The sequence below is a fragment of the Ruditapes philippinarum genome, unplaced genomic scaffold, assembly GCF_026571515.1.
Source record: "Ruditapes philippinarum isolate M1 unplaced genomic scaffold, ASM2657151v2 ctg1420_1_1_1_1, whole genome shotgun sequence".
Classification (NCBI taxonomy): Eukaryota; Metazoa; Mollusca; class Bivalvia; order Venerida; family Veneridae; genus Ruditapes; species Ruditapes philippinarum.
The window spans coordinates 92373-118396 of NW_026857457.1; the positions used below are offsets into that span (position 1 = coordinate 92373).

Consider the following 26024-nt stretch of genomic DNA (forward strand, 5'->3'; position numbering starts at 1 on the left):
ACTCCCTACGGTCGTCTTAATACAAACTCTTACCCATACATAACACACTATTAATATTATCAAACTCTTATTACTTTTCTACAAAAATATTTCTTAGCACTGTATCGATGAAGGGAGTCACGTGACCTGAAGAAGGTAAACATTCCCAGTGCCCAGCGTTTATCTACATTTAAATTTGCTACACATTTTAAGCAGTCAATAAAGTAGGTGATTTACTGATAAATAATTTTATGCATGAATTCTTATGAAAAGAACAGGCACTACAAAAATTAATTATTAAAAAAAAATATAAACTTAAACTTTAAAAATAATTATTAGTACAGTTTTACACATCAGAGTAATTGCTTTTCAGCTGAAGCTAAAATTAGACAATTTTGTTACTTTATTAAAAGAGATTATTTTATAATAATAAGACAAATTCTGTCAATACCCACTACATAATAGCCTAACGTTTTTTTTGTTGGATGTACTGTAAAGTTAAAAATAAACAATTTAATATGGTTACTTTTAAATAAGACCATTTTTTCTTTGGAAAGAATCTGGTGATCATCACCTATACAAAGTTATTAACATTATCAAGATTTGTTAAGTGCATTTCCTAGTAAAATATTTTATTGACTAAGACGTAGACAGGAAACTTGCAGCATCTGCAATATCTGTCAGTGTTTTCCTGGACGACATTGTCTAAGGGGAAATCTATATAAATCATTATAAAAGTAATGAGACTCAAACAGCATCATCTGCTTGAGGGGATAGAGTACACGCCGAGATTCAAGTTGACTGCAGTAGTGCTATATTTGTTTTAACAGAAACTTTTCTAGAAACCCTAAACTTAATCTGAAATAGTTTAACATTTGGTTTTCAAATAAGTATTGTTCTTTCTTTTCATCAGTCCTTGAACTACTTGTTCAAAAATACATGTATATATCATACTTTTGATGACATAAATGTTTTACTTACACTTATGAAATTGAAATATGGATTAATTAATCAACAAATTGTTGGCCTAGGTATTTAAAAGTTTACTATCGACCCCTACTCTAATGTTTAAACGAAAACCAATTTCATTTATCTCAAACTTATTTCTATGAGAAAATTACCTCATAAGACTTTTTCTCAAGAATATGACTAGCAATATCTGGAAGCTATGTTGATAAACAAAAGTAAAAACTTAAAAAGTAATGCCAGCTTCCCTTGTCAGAAAGTTTCAAACTTATTCTTTTATAAGTACGATGTACATGTACTTCGAAACAGGTTTTTGTGTCGTTTCAGATAAAGCTGGCTCTCTTCTGTCTTACCATAATCATTATTTTCTAAGGTATAACACATCAAGTTTATATACCTGTACACATACTGTGTAGGTCTTTAACCATCTGGGCATTTCATTTTTATTTGTTTGGGTCGTCAGACCAAACAAATAATGGTAGCGAAATTTCAGAGCCTAATGCTGTTAATTGCAAATGCCTAAAGTAGTCCACTTTTTTGAAGCGGTTACTTCCCTTTATATTTACACTAACGCCGAAAAATTCAGGGGAGATCAATGCGTAAAGATTGTCAAATGACAGGCGCATTAATTTTCAAGCAAATTAGTTCCCGAATGGTCGAATATTTCTAATATTGTTTCATTCTTTATAGATATACATGCTTATAGTAAGCTGCATGATTATTTACATCTGTGTTAAACAACAGGTTTAGCGTCGAAATAATAAGAGTTACAAACCCTAATTTAGAGAAATATATTTTCTTCGGGCCATTAACATATAACTTCACCGTGGCCGAGGGGTTTGCACGCTTGCTTATGAATTGAGAGGTCTGGAGTTCAAATCCCAGTTGAGGCAACTCATTTTTTTAAAAAAAATTTAAGTCAAATAAACATTGAATTGACTATCAGTGTTGCAATTAATCTTATAGCCAATTTACTACAGTAAAAACAATGGAAACAGCATTGGCGGCACTATACAAAAACAAATTGGTTTATAATCTCACAACCTTCACCTTTTTGACGTTCTGAGACCCAAACAAATTCAGCGCCTTCTGTGCTTTGATTATATTATAGAAGTTATCATTAAACTTGTTTTCTACATGCTACTATATGTGTTGCCATATCTTGTCATATTTTTATGTAAGATGCACGATCAACTTTGTTAATGTGATACAGTGAATGTTGACAGATCTTTTTGTGGAAAAATACCTTAACAGGAATTTTCCAAGATTGTTTCTTGAGAAACATTCAGTATATTTTTCCTACATGCATGGCACCATAGCCATGATTTTCCTACAGTTGCCCTTCTTCACTTCACATTTTAAATTAACAAGCAAATGCTTCATGTACATTTGTAGAAACAAATGTAACCTTAAGAGTAAAAAGATAAAGCCTTTATCACAAATTGTAGTATTTACAACAGCAGCCGTGTGTATGTTTACCCTCTATAGTCACGTGACGGGCTTGTCGATACAGTGTTAAAGAAAATGCTTTTGGGCAGTTTCCAATTACCTAGAATTTTATTATATATGTTGAACTTTAAAAAAAATAAGTTTGAACAATTTCTATATGTTGTTACGGTTTTGTTCCGATACTGATACAGCAATGACATAGCGATAAAATGAATGCACACATTAAAGATCGCCAACATAGAAACATTTCAAATGTTACAAGCCTTAGAATCTATTATGTTTAGGAATTCATTTGCAGGTAAATAGGATAAATTTGGAAAATAATTAAGCATAAAAACGGCACTATGTTTCCTTAAAAATAACAATCAACATGGTTAAAACATTTCTTAAATCAGATTATTGTACATGTACGAGTATGTCCATTTCTCTTAGTTTGCTTCACATCATGACAACCAATTTTTTAATACAATAAATTTTGTTTTTGTGAAAGAAGAACTATTATTCTTGTAATACAAAATTAGTGAGTTAAATTCAGTTGTTTTGCAGATCAACAAATATTTCAGGAAAAGTGAGACATCATCTACAAACGTTAGAAATTATTTGTATTTTATCAATAAATAACACGTACGTTGATTTAAGAAAATTTTACAATAAAACCAGTCTTTACATATTATTATTTGAATCACAAACAAAAAACTAGTACTTAGCACAGGCAACAGTGTTCACACATTCCATGCTACAAATTATCCATTATACAAATACAGTGTGTTGCTACATTCAATAAAGTAATTTTCAACAGTGTATTTTTTGTTTTTGTTTATTGTTTTCTTTTCATATTTATTGCTCAAAAGGGAGCTCTCATTTCCAGAATTTGTTTGTAAAAATGATCAAAGCAATTATATTGTAAGCCTAGATAAAATCATGAGAGTTGGATGTTATAACGTAGCATGTTGATTAGATTTTTATATCCCGTATGGCTTCACCATTATTTAATTATTTAAGGCATTAGGTTCCTACTCATACTACAAGGTTTGCGTAGAATTCTTAAAAAATCCCTTGGTAATTGGATTTCAGAACAAATCACTATACATGTATGTATCTTGTCTAACATACTTGACCTCTAACAAGTATCAAATGAAAGTTACTAACGTACGTGTCTACAATATAAAGCCTCAATAAAAGTTAATTCTAAACTATTTCATCAGTAGATCAGAGTAGATATTCAAATTGTGTATTGTAATCTGATTTTATCATTATTTTTGCAATCGTAATATGTTGATGGTTCGATTTCCCATGGCTATACATGTAATGCCGTGGTTTTTCTTTTGGTTTAAATAGTTAAACATATTTATTCCATATATTTATTATGCATGATGAACAAAATTACCCAAAACATTTTGGGATTAGGCAGAAAGCTATGAAAGCTTATGATTATCCTTCCCCCAGTTATAACAGTTTACAAAAACATTAATCATGGCATTATCATTTAAAACGTTCGTTCAGTTAAAAATATATTAAAGGCATTTACAGAGAAATGAGTTATTTTGCAATTAACATAAATTAGTGCGTTGCTACAATAAATGGCTAAATTTACCGAAGTAATTGCAATAATCGTCATTTGCATGAGCTACGCGATGCTTACTTTGAATTTTCTAAACATATGATGTAGATATTACATGTTGCGATACCTGCCGTTGTTGCGGTTATCATTGCCTATATGTAACGCTCCCTTGAACATTTCTGTTGCTGTGGCAGCCGAGTATCGCCGTGTAGGCAGCTTTGAACTTTGTCGATGTTAAACTATAAATAATAGGATTTCCCGTACTGTTCATATACATCAGGATTCGGACCCAACAAACGAGATTAAGATATGCCTCCAGGCCAAGCTTTATTAGATCCGTCTTCGGTGCAAAGACTCGCCACAGAGAAAATACTCGTATCGAAAAACAACACGATTATTAATATTAACATTTGAATCACCTGTTTCCTTGATTTTATTGTTTTCACAGCTGTCTGATCATTGTGTGCTAAAGAATGTAACTGGTCCGACATTAGTTTTCTGATTATACATGTGTAAAGAGTAATCAAAACAAACAACACACAAAGAACACACAAAATATGGTTATTGTGTAACCGTATTGCCAAGTTTTGTTAACCTTTGTCCGACAAACTTTGATTTGAGATCCGTCATAAAACAAAGCATCTTCATATTGGGTCATGCCCAACAGTGGTAAAGATAAAACTATTCCTACCAGCCAGATAAATGCAATGACCTTGACCGTAGCACAAATTGTCACTGATTTTATTCGGTTCTTTAAAGGGTGGCATAAAGCTTGATAACGTTCAAAGGTTACAGCCAACATCGTCAGTACCGAGACATGTACTACTCCGTTCTCCATCATTGGAACCAATGTAGCTGAAGTTATATAAAAATGATTTAAAAAGATGTTTATTTTTTTAGACATTAATTTGTAATGGTGCAATATTGTTTTGTCGTATTTTTTATAATAAAACCTCAAAAACTTCCAAAACTGGCAAAGATGAAAACATGCTGCAGTCTGTTCTGATTAAACCAGTGATATAGACACGCTACCATTCTTTAAACATTATATCTCAACATGTAAATATAACATGTTTTTTTATTTAGAATTTCAAAATTATCTCTAGCTAGGTTCATATGGCAGTTATCAACAATCGGCGAATGGCTCACAAGTAAAATAAAGTGTGTGTCCAAAACGAGAAAACATTGGCCGGAACTAAATAAATTCAATTTCGAGAGGGGATTAGGGGTTATGAAGCCTAAATATCGCAGATAAGCTGTCAAAAGACAAATTTATGAAGTAGGTCACATATCCGAAGACTGATTAACTTTCTTCATGTAGGTATACTTGAATCACCCAACAATAAGCGGGTAAAATAAATGAAACTGAAAATACCAAAGACACAAATAGAATTTTGTCTTAGTTTTCATTTAGGTATGTAAGTAACCGAATACTGTTACATAGATTTAAACTTTGCATAATCTTATGATAACAGAAATAGTTTTAGTGAAAAATGACTGGCGGTCGCTCATTTCTTTTAAATATCTACTCTTGAAATTGAGTTGAAAAAGTTGAAATACATTCTATGAAACGCCCGCGAAAGATCTTCGATCAAGGATCAGAAAGAAAAAAGAATATTTTCGTAGCTTTCATGACTTACAGAGACAAAAATAAAGAGTGATATTCATAGGTGACACACGAACTCTAAGAGTATATATGTACGTAAACATTTCTTTTCTAATTCAAAGAAGGATTGTGTAGAATTAGTGTCATTTAGTTTAAACAAATTTATATTCCGAATATATACATACATTCCAAAAAAACTCAAAATGTTGTAAAACTCTTTTCTTTATTATTTATTTACACCACATTTGGCTTAGACTTTATCAAAAATAAATTTCTAATTACCTCCCTTTATTTACATGAAATATAAATTCGGTAATATCTGTACAAATAATGCTTTTTGGAACTTACAAATTGATAAATATTCATTTCAGCATCATATTTATGATATAAAATTATAAAAAAATGAGTTACAGGATCTTTAAGTTTCCTGTCAACACAAATGAAATATTTTGGCGTAGATTGCTTTTCATGCGACGTTTACACATAATTTGAAGACATTAAAAGCCTCGGGGAAATAAATATTTATGGGTAATTTGTTCCACTTACGGATGACAAAAATAAATAAAACTTAGATATAGCGTAGTTTTAGTGGATATTTAGCTTGCCTTAAAGATAGAGCTCAATATGGAAATGCATTTCCTTATACGACGTCTGCATTTTCGTATCATTTATAAGAATTCATCGTAAAAACACTGTAAAGATTATTTCAAGAAAATTGATAATGTAATGATTTCTTTTTTATTTAGTTTTCACAAGATTTTAACAAGTTTACTTGTAACTGTCAGTTGTTATACAAAAACAAACCCATTTGGTTATGATCATTTACCCAAGATATAATTCGGATAAACTTTAGAAGAGTTTGAAGATTTCGTTTTCTTGAGAAGCAATTCTGACTATGATATATTTTTAAGAAGAAATAGATTTTTTGACGAAGAAAGACAGGCACAATGAGTGAGTCAATGCGTTAGATAGTATGACTATTGTATTATTGTTTCTCAATCTGATTATATACCTGACTATTAATGTTTGGCAGCAATTTGTAAGTTTTTCTAAATAATAGAGACTTTTATCACTACCATTAAACATTTTGGACAATATCATTAATACAAATTAGTAATAGCAGAGGGCCAAGGATCGAGCAATGTGTTACAACAACTGAAATATGCGAGATTTTGAATTTGAAACAAGAAAATGACGTCTATAGCTTTAGTAGTCCTGAAAACAAACCGAAAAGCTTTTAGATACTCCATTATATTTTAATTTAAGAAGTATTCAAATGTGTCAGACTTAATTGAACGCCTGTCTTATGTCAAAATATATTACATGAACTTCAAAGTGGTCATCAAGTGCTTTTCAGAGAGTGTTATAGATATATAAAAGCCGGTATACAATTGAATCTCCAGAGACGAAGCCAGACTGCACATGGATAATGAGTCTATTCATGTTTAAGAGATAAGAAAGATACGTATAAGATTAATATTTCAAAGACTCTTTTTCATAAGTCTCATTTAATGTTGATACAAATGATATCAGGACCGACCAACGTAAGCTACGGAAAACGTATAATAACACATAATTTAACTTAAATATAATATAATATTAACATTTCGCAAAATTTGATAGCATACGTCAAATGTCAATCGGGTTTAAAATAAAAAACAATAACATGCATCTTGAAACGTATTTGTCCTCGATATCAAGATAGTGAAAAACAGAATCCGTACCGAAAAAAATGAAAATGTTGCATGCTCAGATCGATTGAGCCTGTTCATTGACGGTACTTGAAAGTACAAGCTACCATCAACGCCCCTAGTACCGGCTTTAGCAGAATTCAACATTAAAACACGGTAATGGTTAATTTTGAATTAAGAAACATCCGAAGATGTGTTCAAACAGTGAATCTTTAGTGTGACACTTTTGTGTCATTCCATAAAAGCGGTGTAAGCTCCCTTAGTAAAAGAAGCGTGTGCCCTAAATGGGAAAATAATGGGCTGAACTTAATAAAATGGAATTTTGAAAAGGGGTCACAGGTTATGAAAACCATCGAATCTATCATATATATATATGGGTTTTTAACGTAACTTCCTGTGTCTGTGACCACTTCTCTTCCTTACTTTGTAACTTTGTTAAAGCACAACTCATATTCTACAATTTTTAACTTATATTTGCATGCTAGTTCGAACCAACAAAAACATGAAACATAAAGAAAACCATTGCCTATGTTTGGTAAAAGAAAGTAGTATGAACTGTACCGCTATTAAGTTACAACTCGGGCATGACAGGTTTTAAGAGAGTTTTTTTTATCTACATCTGCAATGACTTTATTTATAGAGTAAATACGTAAAGAGGTTTCCCTTTTTCGTGATATTTATGCGAGAAAATAGAGCAAATTTCAATGTTACTCAAATCGCGAAGACTTTGTTATCCTTTACTTATATAATGTCTAACAATGATACGTGACGTCTCCCGGGATATTCCTATGGGGATTCGTTAACAATATAATATCAACATTTACATGTCTTGACCAAATAATAAGAAATCTAGAGAGAAGAAAGCCATCATTGAGATGAATAATTGACAGCTTACAAGATTTCAGACCTGAAGACAAAGGATGATTTCTATAATTATAAGGCGATAGCCACAATAACTAAGGTTTCACATATTTGCACCTGATGATGTCCTAAAGTGGACCGTTAAGATGAAGACATAACCAATTTCTTTTGACTTAGTTTATTATCATAAGAATGATTTAGAATAACACAATGTTTGAATGATACTCAATTTTATCATATGTAGATGCTTGTAACTTTGTAGTTGTATTGTTTTACACGTGTACTTTATTTTTTTAAACCGATTCCATAGTGTTTTTTCTTTTGTTATTTGATGTATTACATGTAGTTATATCGAAAAATATGTTGTATAATTTATGCTAACTTATCACTCATTTTTTGAAGCTGATTCTAAGATAAAACTTGATAGATCATGTAAAGTATAATTTAGAGAATCCTGCAGCTGTTGGTTCATTGACAACAAGTTACCTTCATCTATATTATGATATACCTTTGCATCAATATCATCAACTGGCATGGGGAAGGAACATTTCTTCATTGAAATACTTATATATCTTTTTATTACAACCTAGTTTAGTTTGTTACAAAGTAAAGAGAAAAACGAACTCCATTATAGGACGCTCAAAACGAAATAAATGAAAATGTTGTAGACTCGTATTGACTGAGCCTGTTCATCGACGGTACTTGAAAATGCAAGATACCGTCCACGCCCCCTAGCACAGGTTTTAGCAGAATTTAACATTTAAACATTGTTACATAGTTACATTGTTACAAGTTATTAACATGTATTTCATGCATACTATAATGGGATCAAAACTTATATAAACTTGCTCCAGTTTACATATAAAGTCGAAATATATAGGTGAGATAAGAACTGAGTAAACAGTGTATTTTCCATGTATCAACATATGGTGCCATTTTTGGAACTGACCTGTTAGAAATGTCTTGTTTATGTTATATAATATAAAAGTGACATGCAATATTTAAATGCCGAAAATAATGTCCGGAAAAAGTTGCCAAACAATTCAATAATGTCATTAATTGTTACAACTACTTTATAGTTTACATGTAATTAATTTAATATTCACTTACAGAAAGATTTGTTGAAACCTGTAGTTTCTGAATCAGTTATATGTAAATAGGCACAACAATTTGTGGAAAATAAATAATGCGGTTTAATAATTAAGTTTTCGTCGCTTTTTAAATATAGTTTTTCCCATCAATCAAAATAAACAAAATTAGACAAAAGCTAGCACCAGATTAAAGTAACTATTTTGTACATCTTGAAACCGTACATAGGATTTTATTTATTGTATGTCAGGTATTTATATTATGTTACTTGGTAAATTGTGTTTACAATTCACGCTACATTCTCGTCATTTAATACAATAAGTAGAACGCGATGTTTAAACATAAGTGACAGATGTATTTTTTTAATCTTTTGGTAAATGATAAATGAATCAGCATTAAAAGAATGTAACGTATATGACAGGAATACAATGATCTAAACCAATTGATTTAAAAGAATAAAGTTGGTGTTTACATCGTCAAGATGTATAGAGACTTATATAAGATCAATCAACAGTCAAAACTTAAAAATCAATAATTTATAAAGCATGATGTTTGAATATAATAAAAATCATTGTAAAATAAAAAAATTGCCAGAGATTATGGATATACATGTATATTAAATTTAATCTTATTTTAGTAGTATGCGTAGATTGTTGTTAATTACAAAAGTCTGGCGTATTCACAGAAATTGAACTTAATTTACCTGGGCCGAACGGACAAATACGTTTAAACAACACTTCCCGACTAACAGTATGACTTTTTTTAAAAAAATAATCTGCACATTTAAAGATTTAATTCATTATATTGTGTAGTCTACGTGTGTCTTTGCACTGTCATGCGGGATCGTGCTCCAAAATAACGTCATTTTACGAATGAAGTGCTTGCTGAGAATTGCGACATTTCGCCATCATGAATGACGATTGAAATCTGCATGTTACTATGAGAAAACAGAAAAAGATTTAATTGCTATTAATTAATTGAGGCAATCCATGTGGTAGAATATGCAAAGAAAATATTGGAAATGTTTGGCAAGATTCGTTACCGCCAAATAGCCAGGTACCTTTGGAACGCATTGTATGATCCGAACATTTCGTTATCATTTTTGTTGTCTGTTTTTTTTTTGTTGTCTGTAAAAAGTGCTTGTTTCTATCTAAAATGAGTAAACATTTCAGGGATGACTAACGTTTCAACTTGCAGTAAATGTTAATTTTGTTGCAATTCCTGTGAAGACATCAGACTTTTGTAATTGACAAGTTCTTTAAATCTGAAGAAAGTACTATTATTATGTAACTATAATTGTATGCTTTCATTGCAATAGACGTTATCCGGAACTAAGCAAATGTGGGGTTTTCCAAGCCAAACCCCTCTTATCCTAGGGTACAAACATACTTTATCCGTTAAATATAGCTTCACGGTGCACTACCGGCCACATTGGATTAGTCAACCTGTTACGCTTACTTGTAAAGCTGTAATTGTGAAAGTTTGTTTGTACCCTAGGATAAGCTTGGAAAAATCCAAAATATTCTATATTACGGAGTAATTCTATTCGAAACCAATTTCGAGACCATAGACTTTGTAACGGCATGCTCAATCTTAAGCTCCATGATACCATGGCAACGAGGGGACATCACAAAATTGGCAAAAATCTTAGGCTTTTCAGTGTTGGTTACACGTTACCTAAAGATGGACCTCAGGCCATTTTAGCCCCTTACAAGTCCACATTTTTCTTGGCGGCGAGGGTGCGGCAGACCCCCTTCAAACCCTATAGCAGAGGAGGGCACACCCCCTCTGGAACCCCCTGGTGTATCATTTCAATTGGGTTTGGCGCCGAAAAAGGTGATCACTTTTGCAACAACATTTCTCAGACCTAAATTGGACATTTTTTGCACCATTTGAGGCCTGAAAAGGGTTGTGGTGAAAAGCCGTCAAAACACGTCTATATGAAGTAAAGGGTTAACCCTTAGATATAGATTTTACGATTCTTTGTTTGTTTGTTCTGAAATTTTCAAAATATGTTCTGATTTAATAGTGAATAGTGCAGACCTTAATCAGAATCAGACGACCCGTTTTTCCCCTCTGATCTTGGTCTGCACTGATCGCGTGGGTAAAATCTTTTGTAGTCTAAAGGTTATGATTGCATTTGTTATTTTCGGTTTTTATTTGTTTGGGTCGTCAACATACCGGTAATTGATAATGTACGCTAAATAAGAAATACAAGACCAGACGCTATTAGTATACAATCCTTTTTATGGGATTGGTTTATTTTTAAATTTTGTCAGCAAGAATTTTAATCGGTCTTGATAATGTGTATACATCCCAGCTTTTCCAATAAAAAATATGGAAAAGGGTTGACCCCTCGGAAGCAAAGAAAACAGTTACATGAAAATTGCAGAATATGTTTGATTGAACCTGCTCATGTCTCTCATACCTTGTAGCACCGGTTTTAGCGGTGTTCATTCTTGAACGTTAAGGTGCTGGTAGTACCAGCACAATATAACAGCACTGAAATGAAGTACAGGGAACTTTTAACAGCTGTCACCTAGCACTTGACATTTGCTTGCAATATAAAAATCTTGAAAAGGGGTGGAAAGGAGTGGAAAGAAGAAAAGGCTAAACCAAGTATGCTCGTACGAAAAGCCAAGGAAACTAAAAATGATCATAAATCATGATCATAACTTTATTTTAATGTCTCTTAAAAACTTGTAATCTGGTCAATCGAATTTGGTGCACAGGCCTGTTGAGCTTAGAACAAAGACGAATATGAAAAATTGTTGTTTTTTCTGTGAATAATGAATTGAATATAATTTATCTTAGGCATTTTAAGATGACAAATTTCTTTCTTTTGACATTATGCTCTTTTATCTGGTTAAGCTGCTCTAAATTGTTATAATGAAAGACCGTGAAAATATTTAAATATGGACTTTTTCACGATTATATCCAATTATTCTTAAAAATACATTTTTACGAGTATAATAAATGTATGTACGCTATTGTATTTCTTGTATTTCCTGAATATATCGTTTATCTTTTTCATCTCAGAGGAGATTGCAAAATCTGCATTTCCAGGACGCTGATAGCAATTACTTCATCTTGCCATTATGTTTTGTGATATTTTCAAATGTTATATTATTACTGAACTGACGGAATATTTATTTTTATTTTCCTTTGTTTGAGTATTTTATAATATTAAATCTCCAGTCTTGTTAAAAAAATTAGATAAGCCTTACTGTCTCTGACCAAATTAAATTTCTGTATACATGTTTGTAATTGAGATATATATTTATTAGATTATCATCTACTATTGTGCGAGTCTATACTTAACAAGTACTGATTTTAAACATAATAAAGACAACGGTAACAACAACAAAAACACTCACAAGTGACATATGTAAATTCAATTTAATACAGAAATTACAATGGGCATTTCAAAGTTTTTGCAAAGATAAACTTAATTTGATAACACTTTGTCTCAACGAAACATATTCAAAAGAGCGCTTATTCTGTTAAGAGTACAAGCATTTCCTCACATGTGTTAACAGATCGACATACTGATTATCAAATTAAGGTTAAGATCAACAAAAAGATATAACACACTATCAATATAATCAAACTCATATTATTTCTCTACAAAAAACATTCTTAGTAATCGAGTTGACGTACCAATAGTACCAATATAATACAACGATTTCTTTAAAAAATGCATTCAGAATGTTACCAAATCACCTTGAATATCATCATTATATGTTGTACTTTTAAAATAAGTTTATATGCATAATGTTGTACATTTCCTATACGTTGTTATTGTTTAATTCCCATACTTCCAATCAATAAAACAGCATTGATGACATAGGAATAATATGAATGAAAACCTTAAAGATCGCCAACATAGAATCATTCAAATGTTTTAAGCTTTGGAATCCATTTTTTTAAGATTTGCAGGTAAACAGGATAAATTTGAAGAAAAAAAGCATTAAAATAGGCACTATGTTTTCTAATAATAACAACTAACATGGGTTAAACATTTCTTAAATCAAATTATTATACATGTACAGTGTACACACATTCTATGCCACAAATTATCCATTATACAAATACAGTGTGTTGCTACTTTCAATGACTTAAATGTACCGAAGTAATTTTCAACAATATGTTTTTTGTTTTATGTTTTGTTTTATATTTATTGCTCAAAAGGAGCTCCCATTTCCATAATTTGTCTGTAAAAAAGATCAAAGCAATTATATTGTAAGCCAAGACAAATCATGAGCGTTTAATGTTATAACGTAGCATATTAAATAGATTGTTTTATATCAGTTATGACATTATTTAAGGCATTAAGTTGCTACTCATACTACAAGGTTTGCGTAGAATTCTTTAAAATCAAAGTGCTGCAGCACTGAATGCGACGGACATGCAACCGGAGAGACATTAAGGCTTTTTAGAAAAAAAACAAAAAACAAAAAAAACAAAAGTATAACAGAGAAAATTTGTTCCATACAAGTTCGAGATTTGTAGAGCAATCTATTTTAGGTGTCCCAATCTGAAATAATTCAGATTTTCTACTTTCAAGCAAAACAATTTTTTAAATACAGAATGAAATTTATGCCTTAAAACTCTGGTCAAACTTGTAAACAGTGTCCTTATCGATTTATTCCAAGAAAAGATATGTAAATAGAAAAAAAAATGTCAACGGAATATTTCAAAAATAAAACCATGCAAATAAACTTCAAGCATAATACAAAATACATGTGAGAATGTTAATTAGAATTGCTTCATGTTATATTATAGTGGGCATATAGACAATAAAATATAAGTCTTTTGTATTTTTATTTCTCTTGGATATGTCTCATTAAAAATATTTTTGGTTAAAATCATCAGCAATTAATGGTATATTTTTTTAGAATTTATTTTTCATTTACAAGGTAAAGATGAAGAGGCCAGAGCACATCGTTTTTATTTTAATTTAAATGTCACTTAAGCACTACAGTGTTTAGTTGTCCCTTTCAATTTCACACTAAATTTTCAACTTGTTTGCTTCTTACAATTGTATAGAATTTCTTAAAATATTGCATGTAAACAAAGTAAGTATCCGCTGGTTTATAACATGTATAATGTGTACTCCCTAAAGTCAGCACAGGTGATGCGGAATCTATTTTTAGAATAGTGTTGGCTATTATAATCTCATAGCAGGTTGACCTAGAAAATTATATAAACAAAATACAAGAATCGGAAGTAGAACTGATTATATAACTTCCTTCAATAAAGATTACCATGAAAGACTACAGGGTGGTAAAGTGTTGAAAAACCCTCTTGTTACATGCATTTTCAAAAATAAATATTTATAATACTAACATTTGTACTGTAGTCTTATTTATTAATTACTGCTGGATATGCAGCTTAACCCGCGGTATGACGTCACGAAAAGAGTTCTTCTTTTATTAATGCGCGACTTATTCTATTATTATTGAGCTTACTCCTTAATTATAGCATAATTTGCTGTCCTATTTTTTCGACAGCGGTAAATCGTTTCAGCAGTTATTTACATATTACGCAATTATACTACGGGGGCTACAGCGTTTTTATCAATCACATACATTCATATTTTAACTTGGATAACTTAATTTGAAATTGAAAAGGCTAAATATGGAAGTGTTTTAGATATCCCGACAAAGAATGTGAGTTTCATAGGATCAAATTCATGTACTATTTCTTGGGCTGTTATTCGGTTGAGGACACTTGCGCGATTGTAGCCGACGAAATCCCATGTGTAGATGACATAGCTCTGAACGCGCCTGAGGGCGCGTCCGTCGCAAAAGAAATCCCTTGGTAATTGGATTGCAGAACAAATCACTATGTATCTTGGCTAACGTACTTGACCTTTTACAATGTACAAATATTAAGTGAAAGTTACTAACGTACGTGACTAGAATATAAAGTTCCAATGAAAGTTCATTCTAAACTCGTTTATCTGTAGAACAGAGTAGTTATTCAAAATGTGAATTGTTCGCTGATTTTATCATAATTTTTTTAATCGTAATATGGTGATGGTTCGCTTTACCTCGACTATGCATGTAATGCTTTGCTTTTTCTTTAAACATATTTGATCGATGTATTTATTATGCATGATGAACAATATTTACACGAAAACATTTTGGGACTAGGCAGAAAGCTATAAAAGCTTATGATTGTCCTTCCCCAAGGTATACAAATGTACATATTTCATGGCATTATCATTCACAAAGTTCGTTCAGTTGAAAATATATTTAGCGCATTTACAGAGAAATGAGTTATTTTGCAATAAACAAATATTATTTATTATTACAGTGTGTTGCTACATTCAATGACTAAATTTACCGAAGTAGTTGCAATAATCGTCATTTGCATGAGCTACACGATGCTTACTTTGAATCTTCTAAACATATGATGTAGATATTACATGTTGCGATTCCTCCCGTTCTTGCAGTTATCATTGCCTATATGTAACGCTCCCTTGAACATTTCTGTTACTGCAGGAGCCGAGTATCGCCGTGTAGGCAGCTTTGAACTTTGTCGATGTCAAACTATAAATAATAGAATTTCCCGTACTGTTCATATACACCAGGATTCGGACCCAACAAACGAGATTAAGATATGCCTCCAGGCCAAGGTTTATTAGATCCGTCTTCGGTGCAAAGACTCGCCACAGAGAAAATACTCGTATCGGGAAAAGAGACACGAAAAACAACACGATTATTAATATTAGCATTTGAAGCACCTGTTTCCTTGATTTGATTGTTTTCATAGCTTTCTGATCATTGTGTGCTAAAGAATGTAACTGGTCTGACATCAGTTTTCTGATTATACATGTGTAAAGAGTTTTCAAAACGAACAGAGGCACTACAAAGAACAAACAAAATATGATTATTGTGTAACCGTAGTGCCACTTTTTGTTAACCATTGTCCGACAAACTTTGATTGAAGATCCGTCATAAAACAAAGCATCTTCATATTTGGTCATGCCCAACAGTGGTAAAGATAAAACTATTCCTACCAGCCAGATAAATGCAATGACCTTGACCGTAGCACAAATTTTCATTGATTTCATTCGGTTTTTTAAAGGGTGGCATAAAAGTTGATAACGTTCAAAGGTTACAGCCGACATAGTCAGTACCGAGACATGTACAACTCCGTTCTCCATCATCAGAACCAACGTTATAAACAAGACGTCCATGATGGCCCTGTGTCGCTCACCAGAAACAACTGCTTTTCAGTGTTGGAATGTCAATATATTCTAATATTAAATTTCAGCATAGAATATGTTTAAACAATAATTTGAGGAAATGCCATGACCTGGGATATTTAAGCTTTAGCTTAAACGGGGCTAATCAAATTAATATGAGCAAACTTGATAAAATACTACCTAAGAATGCCACAAAGTTTGGTGATCATCTATCAATTATTTCAGTAGGAAATAATGTTCGACGGGCTAATCAATTTTTAGCCCATTGTTTTCCCATTGTTTAGGGCACACGCATTTTTTTACTTGGGGACCATATGCCGCTTTTCATGGAATGGCACTAACGTGTCACATTGAAGGTTCCATGATAACCGCCATATGAACACATCTGCGGATGTTTCAAAATTCTAAATTTTACCAGTTCATGTTAAATGTTGAATTCTGCTTAAGCCGGTGCTAGGGGCGTAGACAGTAGTTTGCACTTGACAGTACCGTCCATGAACAGGCTCAATCAAACCGAGCCTTCAACATTTTCAATTTTGCCGCGTTGGGCTTTCTTTAGGGATTCTTATTTCAATCTATTTAACTATAAGCAAACTTGATAAAAGATTACCCAAAATGCTACAGACAAAGTCTGGTGATCATCCATTATTTAGTTCTGTAGGAGAAGATGTTTAAACACATTTCTATTTTTAATATTAGCGGCCCCTAAAAGGGGCTAACCAAATTAATATGATCAAACTTAATAAAAGACTTCCCAATACTGCTACAGACAAAGTTTGGCGATCATCCATCAATTAGTTCTGTAGCAATAGACGTTAAAATGTATATCTATTTTTAATTTTACGGCTCCTAAAAGGGGCCAATCAAAATAATATGAGCAAACTTTATAAAAGACTACCCAACAATGCTTCAGAAAAAGTTTGGTGATCATCCATCCATTAATTCTGTAGAAATAGACATTTAAAGGTATTTCTATTTTTATCTTAAGCGGTCCCTAAAAGGGGCCAATCAAATTCATATGAGCAAACTTGATAAAAGACTACTCAAGAATGCTATAGACAAAGTTTGTTGATCATCCATTAATTAGTTCTGTAGAAATAGACATTTAATGGTATTTCTATTTTTAGCTTAAGCGGTCCCTAAAAGGGGCCAATCAAATTAATATGAGCAAACTTAATAAAAGATTACCCAAGAATGCTACAGACAAAGTTTGGTGATCTTCCATCAATTAGCTCTGTAGAAATAGACATTTTAAGATATTTCTATTATTAGCTTTTGCAGCCCCCAAAAGGGGCCAATCAGATTAATATGAGCAAACTTGATAAAACACTACCCAAGAATACTACAGACAAAGTTTGGTGATCATCCATCAATTAGTTCTGTAGGAGAAGATGTTTAAGGTTTTTCTATTTTTAGCCCTACAGACCCATAAAAGGAGTCAATCAAAATAATATTAGCAAACTTGATAAAAGACTACATAAGAATGCTACAGACAAAGTTTGGTGATCATCTATCAGTTAGTTCTGTAGAAGTAGACGTTTAAAGGTTTTTCTATTTTTTAGCTTTAGCGGCCCCTAGAAGGCGCCAATCAAATCATATGAGCAAACTTTGTCTGTAGTATTCTTGGGTAGTGTTTTATCAAGTTTGCTCATATTAATCTGATTGGCCCCTTTTGGGGGCTGCAAAAGCTAATAATAGAAATATCTTAAAATGTCTATTTCTACAGAACCAATTGATGGAAGATCACCAAACTTTGTCTGTAGCATTCTTGGGTAATCTTTTATTAAGTTTGCTCATATTAATTTGATTGGCCCCTTTTAGGGACCGCTTAAGCTAAAAATAGAAATACCTTTAAATGTCTATTTCTACAGAACTAATTAATGGATGATCAACAAACTTTGTCTAAAGCATTTGTTATGTATGCAACATATTACATGTATATAGTTTGTATCTGACCAGTTGGTAATTCCAATATTATCATTGTTCTATTTTTAGAACATAAACTACATGTATGTACTAGAACTTTCTTAACTGTTGTAGAAAACTCATGCATTATATTTAGATAGAAATTTCTGGAATGATCTTTATTGGTGAAGTTGCTAGATTATGATTACTGTAGTAAATGGAAGACTATTCTAGAAACTTCTTAGTTAATATATATAAGGAGACATTTTCATTACTCTTACCTTTTAAGTCATCAGTGATCTTTGAAGTCATCAGTTACCTTTTAAGTCATTAATATATTTGGAGTATTATTCAACTTGGATATTAAGTGATTTATTGGAGCTTGGATTATTTTAAAATAGTTAAATTTATTCTTGTGGATTTAACTTGGATTTAACTGTGCTATTCAAAAAGGGATCATTCCAAGATCAGACTAGACATTAGATTTTACATTTATATTTGGACTTCAGGTATTTGTACACATAATTTGTTATTTTGATTTTCTTTATTAATTTTTATGTAATAAATTTGTTATTGTTACAAGTTTGTTGCTGGCTTTTCTTTCTCGTTACGCCTGGCTCGTAACACATTCTTGAGTAGTCTTTTATCAAGTTTGCTCATATGAATTTGATTGGCCCCTTTTAGGGACCGCTTAAGATAAAAAAAATTGAAAAAATAATGATAAAATCAGCGAACAATTCATAATTTTGAATAACTACTCTGTTCTACAGATAAACGAGTTTAGAATGAACTTTAATTGAACCTTTATATTCTAGTCACGTACGTAAGTAACTTTCACTTAATAATTACCCTGAAGAATTTCCCCGAGGCTTTTAATATCTTTAAATTATGTGTGAACGTCGCGTGATAAGCATTCTACGCCAGAATACTTCATTTGTATTGACAGGACACTTAAAGATCCCATAACTCATTTTCTATGGTTTTATATCATAATTATGATGCTCAAATGAAAAATTATCAAAGTTGTAAGTTGCAAAAAGCATAATTTGTAAAGATATTACCGAATTTACTTTTCATGTAAATAAAGTGTGGTAATTAGAAATAATAAAGAGAAAATTTTTACAAAATTTTGAGTTTTCTTTGAATGTATTATTTGAATTTTGTCATTATTGTATATGTTTATATATGTATATATTCGGAAAAAAATGTTTAAACTAAATGACACTTATTCTACACATTTTGAATTAGAAAAGAAATGTTTACATACATATATACTCTTGAAGTTCTTGCGTCACCTATGAATATCACCCTTCATTTTGTTTCTCTCATAAAAGCTACGAAAATATTGTTTAAAGACAATAGTTTATTTTTCTGATCCTTGATAAAAGACTACTAAAGAATGCTACAAACAAAGTTTGGTGATCATCCATCCATTACTTCTGTAGAAGAAGATGTTTAAAGGTTTTTTTCTATTTTAACCCTAGAGACCCCTAAGAGGGGCCAATCAAATTAATAAGAGCAAACTTGATAAAAGACTACCCATGAATGCTACAGACAAAGTTTGGTGATAATCCATCCATTAGTTCTGTAGAAGAAGATGTTTAAAGGTTTTTCTATTTTTAGCTCTGCTGACCCCTAAAAGGGACAAATTGGAATGACATGAGCAAATTCAAGTGTGACTGTCACAAGGATGCTACAGACCAAATTTGAAGTTAATCTGCTAAGTAGTTTCAGAGAAGAAGACGATTGTTGGCGTATGACGGCGGACGACGGACGCCGGACGCCGGAGCATCCCCCTTTTTGATACTAATAGCTCATGAGCCTTCGGCTCTGGTGAGCTAAAAAAGAAAAGAGATTTTAAAATGTTTTGTTTATTTAAGCATTAATTTGTAATGGCGCTGTTTCGTTTTGTCGCATTTTTGTCTAATAAGACCTAAAAAACTCCCAAAACGGTACATATGAAAAATGTTTCAGGATCTTCTAATTAAACCAGTGACATAAGCACACTACCATTCATCAAACATGATATGTAACTCAGCATGTAAATAGGATTTTTTTTAATTTAATTTAGAATTTCAAAATTACCAATAGATGTGTTCATATGGTGGTATTCAGCATCCGGCGTATGGTTCTCAAGTGAAAAATGTGTATGTCCTAAACGAGAAAACAATGACCTGAACTAAATAAAATTTAATTTCGAGAGGGGATCAGGGGTTATGAATTCTAAATATCACAGATAAGCAGCCAAAAGACAAGTTGTTTGTTTGTTTTTACAAAGCAGGCATCATACCCGAACTATAAGCAGGTTACAAATAAATGAAACTGAAAATACCAAAGATACAAAAAGAATGTTGTGCTTTTAAATGTTGTTTGCAGTTTTCATTTAGGCCTAACCGAAAACTGTTACATAGATTAAAACTTTGCACAATCTTATGAAAATAGAACTATTTTAAGTGAAAAATGACTGGTGGTAGCTAAATAATTTTTTTAATATCTACTCTTGAAATTGGGTTGAAAAAGTTGAAATAAATTCTATGAAACGCCCGCGAAAGATCTTCAAGGATCAGAAAAATAAACTATTGTCTTTAAACAATATTTTCGTAGCTTTTATGAGAGAAACAAAATGAAGGGTGATATTCATAGGTGACGCAAGAACTTCAAGAGTATATATGTATGTAAACATTTCTTTTCTAATTCAAAATGTGTAGAATAAGATAAGTGTCATTTAGTTTAAACATTTTTTTCCGAATATATACATATATAAACATATACAATAATGACAAAATTCAAATAATACATTCAAAGAAAACTCAATATTTTGTAAAATTTTCTCTTTATTATTTCTAATTACCTCACTTTATTTACATGAAAAGTAAATTCGGTAATATCTTTACAAATAATGCTTTTTGGAACTTACAACTTTGATAATTTTTCATTTGAGCATCATATTTATGATATAAAACCATAGAAAATGAGTTATGGGATCTTTAAGTGCCCTGTCAATACAAATGAAGTATTCTGGCGTAGAATGCTTATCACGCGACGTTCACACATAATTTAAAGATATTAAAAGCCTCTGGGAAATACTTCAGGGTAATTATTAAGTGACAGTTACTTACGTACGTGACTAGAATATAAAGGTTCAATGAAAGTTCATTCTAAACTCGTTTATCTGTAGAACAGAGTAGTTATTCAAAATTATGAATTGTTCGCTGATTTTATCATTATTTTTTCAATCGTAATATGGTGATTGTTCGCTTTACCTCGACTATGCATGTAATGCTTTGCTTTTTCTTTTGGTTTAAACATTTAAACAAATTTGTTCGATGTATTTATTATGCTTGATGAACAATATTTACACGAAAACATTTTGGGACTAGGCAGAAAGCTATAAAGCTTATGATTGTCCTTCCCCAAGGTATACAAATGTACATATTTCATGGCATTATCATTCACAAAGTTCATTCAGTTGAAAATATATTAAAGGCATTTACAGAGAAATGAGTTATTTTGCAATTAACAAATATTATTTATAATTACAGTGTGTTGCTACATTCAATGACTAAATTTACCGAAGTAGTTGCAATAATCGTCATTTGCATGAGCTACACGATGCTTACTTTGAATCTTCTAAACATATGATGTAGATATTACATGTTGCGATTCCTCCCGTTCTTGCAGTTATCATTGCCTATATGTAACGCTCCCTTGAACATTTCTGTTACTGCAGGAGCCGAGTATCGCCGTGTAGGCAGCTTTGAACTTTGTCGATGTCAAACTATAAATAATAGGATTTCCCGTACTGTTCATATACATCAGGATTCGGACCCAACAAACGAGATTAAGATATGCCTCCAGGCCAAGGTTTATTAGATCCGTCTTCGGTGCAAAGACTCGCCACAGAGAAAATACTCGTATCGGGAAAAGAGACACGAAAAACAACACGATTATTAATATTAGCATTTGAAGCACCTGTTTCCTTGATTTGATTGTTTTCACAGCTTTCTGATCATTGTGTGCTAAAGAATGTAACTGGTCTGACATCAGTTTTCTGATTATACATGTGTAAAGAGTTTTCAAAACGAACAGAGGCACTACAAAGAACAAACAAAATATGATTATTGTGTAACCGTAGTGCCACTTTTTGTTAACCATTGTCCGACAAACTTTGATTGGAGATCCGTCATAAAACAAAGCATCTTCATATTTGGTCATGCCCAACAGTGGTAAAGATAAAACTATTCCTACCAGCCAGATAAATGCAATGACCTTGACCGTAGCACAAATTTTCATTGATTTAATTCGGTTCTTTAAAGGGTGGCATAAAGCTTGATAACGTTCAAAGGTTACAGCCGACATAGTCAGTACCGAGACATGTACAACTCCGTTCTCCATCATCAGAACCAACGTTATAAACAAGAGGTCCATGATGGCCCTGTGTCGCTCACCAGAAACAACTGCTTTTCAGTGTTAGAATGTCAATATATTCTTATATTAAATTTCAGCATAGAATATGTTTAAACAATAATTTGAGGAAATGCCATGACCTGGGGTATTTAAGCTTTAGCTTAAACGGGGCTAATCAAATTAATATGAGCAAACTTGATAAAAGACTACCTAAGAATGCTACAAAGTTTGGTGATCATCTATCAATTATTTCAGTAGGAAATAATGTTCGACGGGCTAATCAATTTTTAGCCCATTGTTTTCCCATTGTTTAGGGCACACGCATTTTTTTACTTGGGGACCATATGCCGCTTTTCATGGAATGGCACTAACGTGTCACATTGAAGGTTCCATGATAACCGCCATATGAACACATCTGTGGATGTTTCAAAATTCTAAATTTTACCAGTTCATGTTAAATGTTGAATTCTGCTTAAGCCGGTGCTAGGGGGCGTGGACAGTAGTTTGCACTTGACAGTACCGTCCATGAACAGGCTCAATCAAACCGAGCCTTCAACATTTTCAATTTTGCCGCGTTGGGCTTTCTTTAGGGATTCTTATTTCAATCTATTTTACTATAAGCAAACTTGATAAAAGAGTACTCAAGAATGCTACAAACAAAGTTTGGTGATCATCCATCAATTGGTTCTGAAGTAGAAAATGTTTAAACGTTTTTCTATTTTTAGCTTTAGCGACCCCTAAAAGGGGCCAATCAAATTAGTATGAGCAAACTTGATAAAAGATTACCCAAAAGTGCTACAGACAAAGTCTGGTGATCATCCATTATTTAGTTCTGTAGGAGAAGATGTTTAAACGTATTTCTATTTTTAATATTAGCGGCCCCTAAAAGATGTTTAAAGGTTTTTCTATTTTTCGCTCTGCTAACCCCTAAAAGGGACCAATTGGAATGACATGAGCAAATTCAAATGTGACTGTCACAAGGATGCTACAGACCAAATTTGAAGTTAATCTGCTAAGTAGTTTCAGAGAAGAAGACGATTGTTTACGCATGACGACGGACGCCGGGCGCCGGAGCATCCCCCTTTTTGATACTAATAGCTCACCCTGAGCCTTCGTCTCTGGTGAGCTAAAAAAAGAAAAGAGATTTAAAAATGTTTTGTTTATTTAAGCATTAATTTGTAATGGCGCAGTTTCGTTTTGTCGCATTTTTGTCTAATAAGACCTCAAAAACTTCCAAAACGGTGCATATGAAAAATGTTTCAAGATCTTCTAATTAAACCAGTGACATAAGCACACTACCATTCATCAAACATGATATATAACTCAGCATGTAAATAGGATTTTTTTTTTATCTAATTTAGAATTTCAAAATTACCAATAGATGTGTTCATATGGTGGTATTCAGCATCCGGCGTATGGTTCTCAAGTGAAAAATGTGTATGTCCTAAACGAGAAAACAATGACCTGAACTAAATAAAATTTAATTTCGAGAGGGGATCAGGGGTTATGAATTCTAAATATCATCGTTATCTTTCTTCGAGTCTATTTTCCTTTTCTTTGCAATAACTGATTTCAGTAATTAATATAATGTTATTGAGTTACTTTTCAGGTCTTTCGGGGTAATTACTTTTATAAAATTAATACTTTTAGTATTGAGGATTGAAAAACCCTTCAGCCGAAGCTAAGGGGTGTTAGAGATGTTGCACATTCTATTATCCCCTATAAACCGATGAAATAAAACTAGACTGCTATTTTCCAGTAATTGTTTTTGATTTCATTCCTCTCGGGAATTATAACCTTTGCAAAATTGTGATATGTCAATTTGAATTTCAGACAGTGTGACAATGGAATAATGTTTGATTTAGTAGGAGTAAGAAAGACTGAACGTCTGTTTGTTTGTTTGTTTCATTTTACGCCTATTTCCAACAGTATTTCAGTCATATAGGCGCGGGTAGTTTCCAAACCATCGTTCCTGGAGAGTTACACCAAAACTAGACTACTTTCCTCCGCGTTAAACTACCAAAGCATCTCCCGGGTATCGAATCCACGCCAGAGAGGTAACTGGATTAGTAGTCATCGACTCTAACCCCTCAACCACGTTTATATTCAAAGCAAAATTTGTTGAACTATAAGTTTTAGTTTTTAATGGTTTTTGTCACTTACATATACATTTTTCATTTCAATTACACAATTTGACAATAGTTATATTAGTATATTAGTATTAGAATATCCTAATGTCGAGACATATATGTGTCAGATATTTCGTTATAAGCATCATATCGTATTTCAAGAATCTGTATATTCAATTTTGTTTGTTGGTTTGTTTGTTTGTTTCATTTTACGCCTTTCCTAAACAGTATTTCAGTCATATAGGCGGGTAGTTTCCTAACCACCGTTCCTGGATAGTTACATCAGTACTATATAGACTACCTCCCTCCCGCTATACTACCAAAGCATCTCCCAGGGATCGAACCCACGCCAGAGATGTAACTGGATTGGAAGTCATCGATCACGGAGGCGGTGAACATCAGTCAGTTACTATTAACGCCCACAAACAATACTTAATTATCGATTAGTTACATATTATCTAAAATTTGAAGTAGGAAAAATATCCTTCGTTTTTTTTTTTATTTTTATTTTTTTTTGTATTGTTGTTTTTTGTTAATCGCTTCCAGCCTTTTTTCAATTGAAATTCGCGATATCAAAGGAGAGGGGGATAATTAAAATATACACATACATGACATTGCATTCATACGCCAACACATTTTGCTTTCGAATGAAGAAAAAGAAATGTCATCTATGGTAAAGTTCGTAAATACATGTACATATTCAGACAGTTTCTTTAATTAATTCTATTTATTTCTGCAATTAAGATTTTTGTTAAAAAATATTATTCTATGTTAATAATTTTGTTGTGAAAAAAAGATAAATATATATAAACTTTTAACTTACACATTTCATCTCCAAGAAACCGTCTGTCTTTTCCAAAGAACTCCAAGAGAGCTGCCGGTTGACAAACAAGCAACACTAAAACATCAGCTGCACTTAGATTAAGCAAGTAGACATTTGTTGGTGTCCGCATATTCCTCACTTTAAGTATTACTACAATCACTAAAATATTTCCAGCAATCCCGACAATGAAAATGATGGCGTTACAAAACGACGTTATGAAATATATGTATGATGGAATTTCCATCTCTTTACTAATTATCTTATACTAGTATATCTCTATAAGATTGATACACCAAATTATCAATAACATGATGTTTCATTCTTAAATACTATTTAAATTAC

At 32.1% G+C, this 26024-nt stretch overlaps 1 protein-coding gene across 1 annotated transcript; it reads right to left on the reverse strand.

Annotated features, from left to right (window-relative positions):
* Positions 1-3899: 3899 nt before the first annotated feature.
* Positions 3900-25812, reverse strand: LOC132749806 (orexin/Hypocretin receptor type 1-like). The gene is made up of 3 exons (XM_060739708.1): positions 25683-25812; positions 4529-4810; positions 3900-4327 (listed from the first exon to the last, which is right to left on the reverse strand). Exons 1-3 carry the CDS (start codon positions 25810-25812, stop codon positions 4101-4103), a joined length of 639 nt encoding a protein of 212 aa, XP_060595691.1. The 3' UTR covers positions 3900-4100.
* Between the last annotated feature and the right edge of the window lie 212 nt (positions 25813-26024).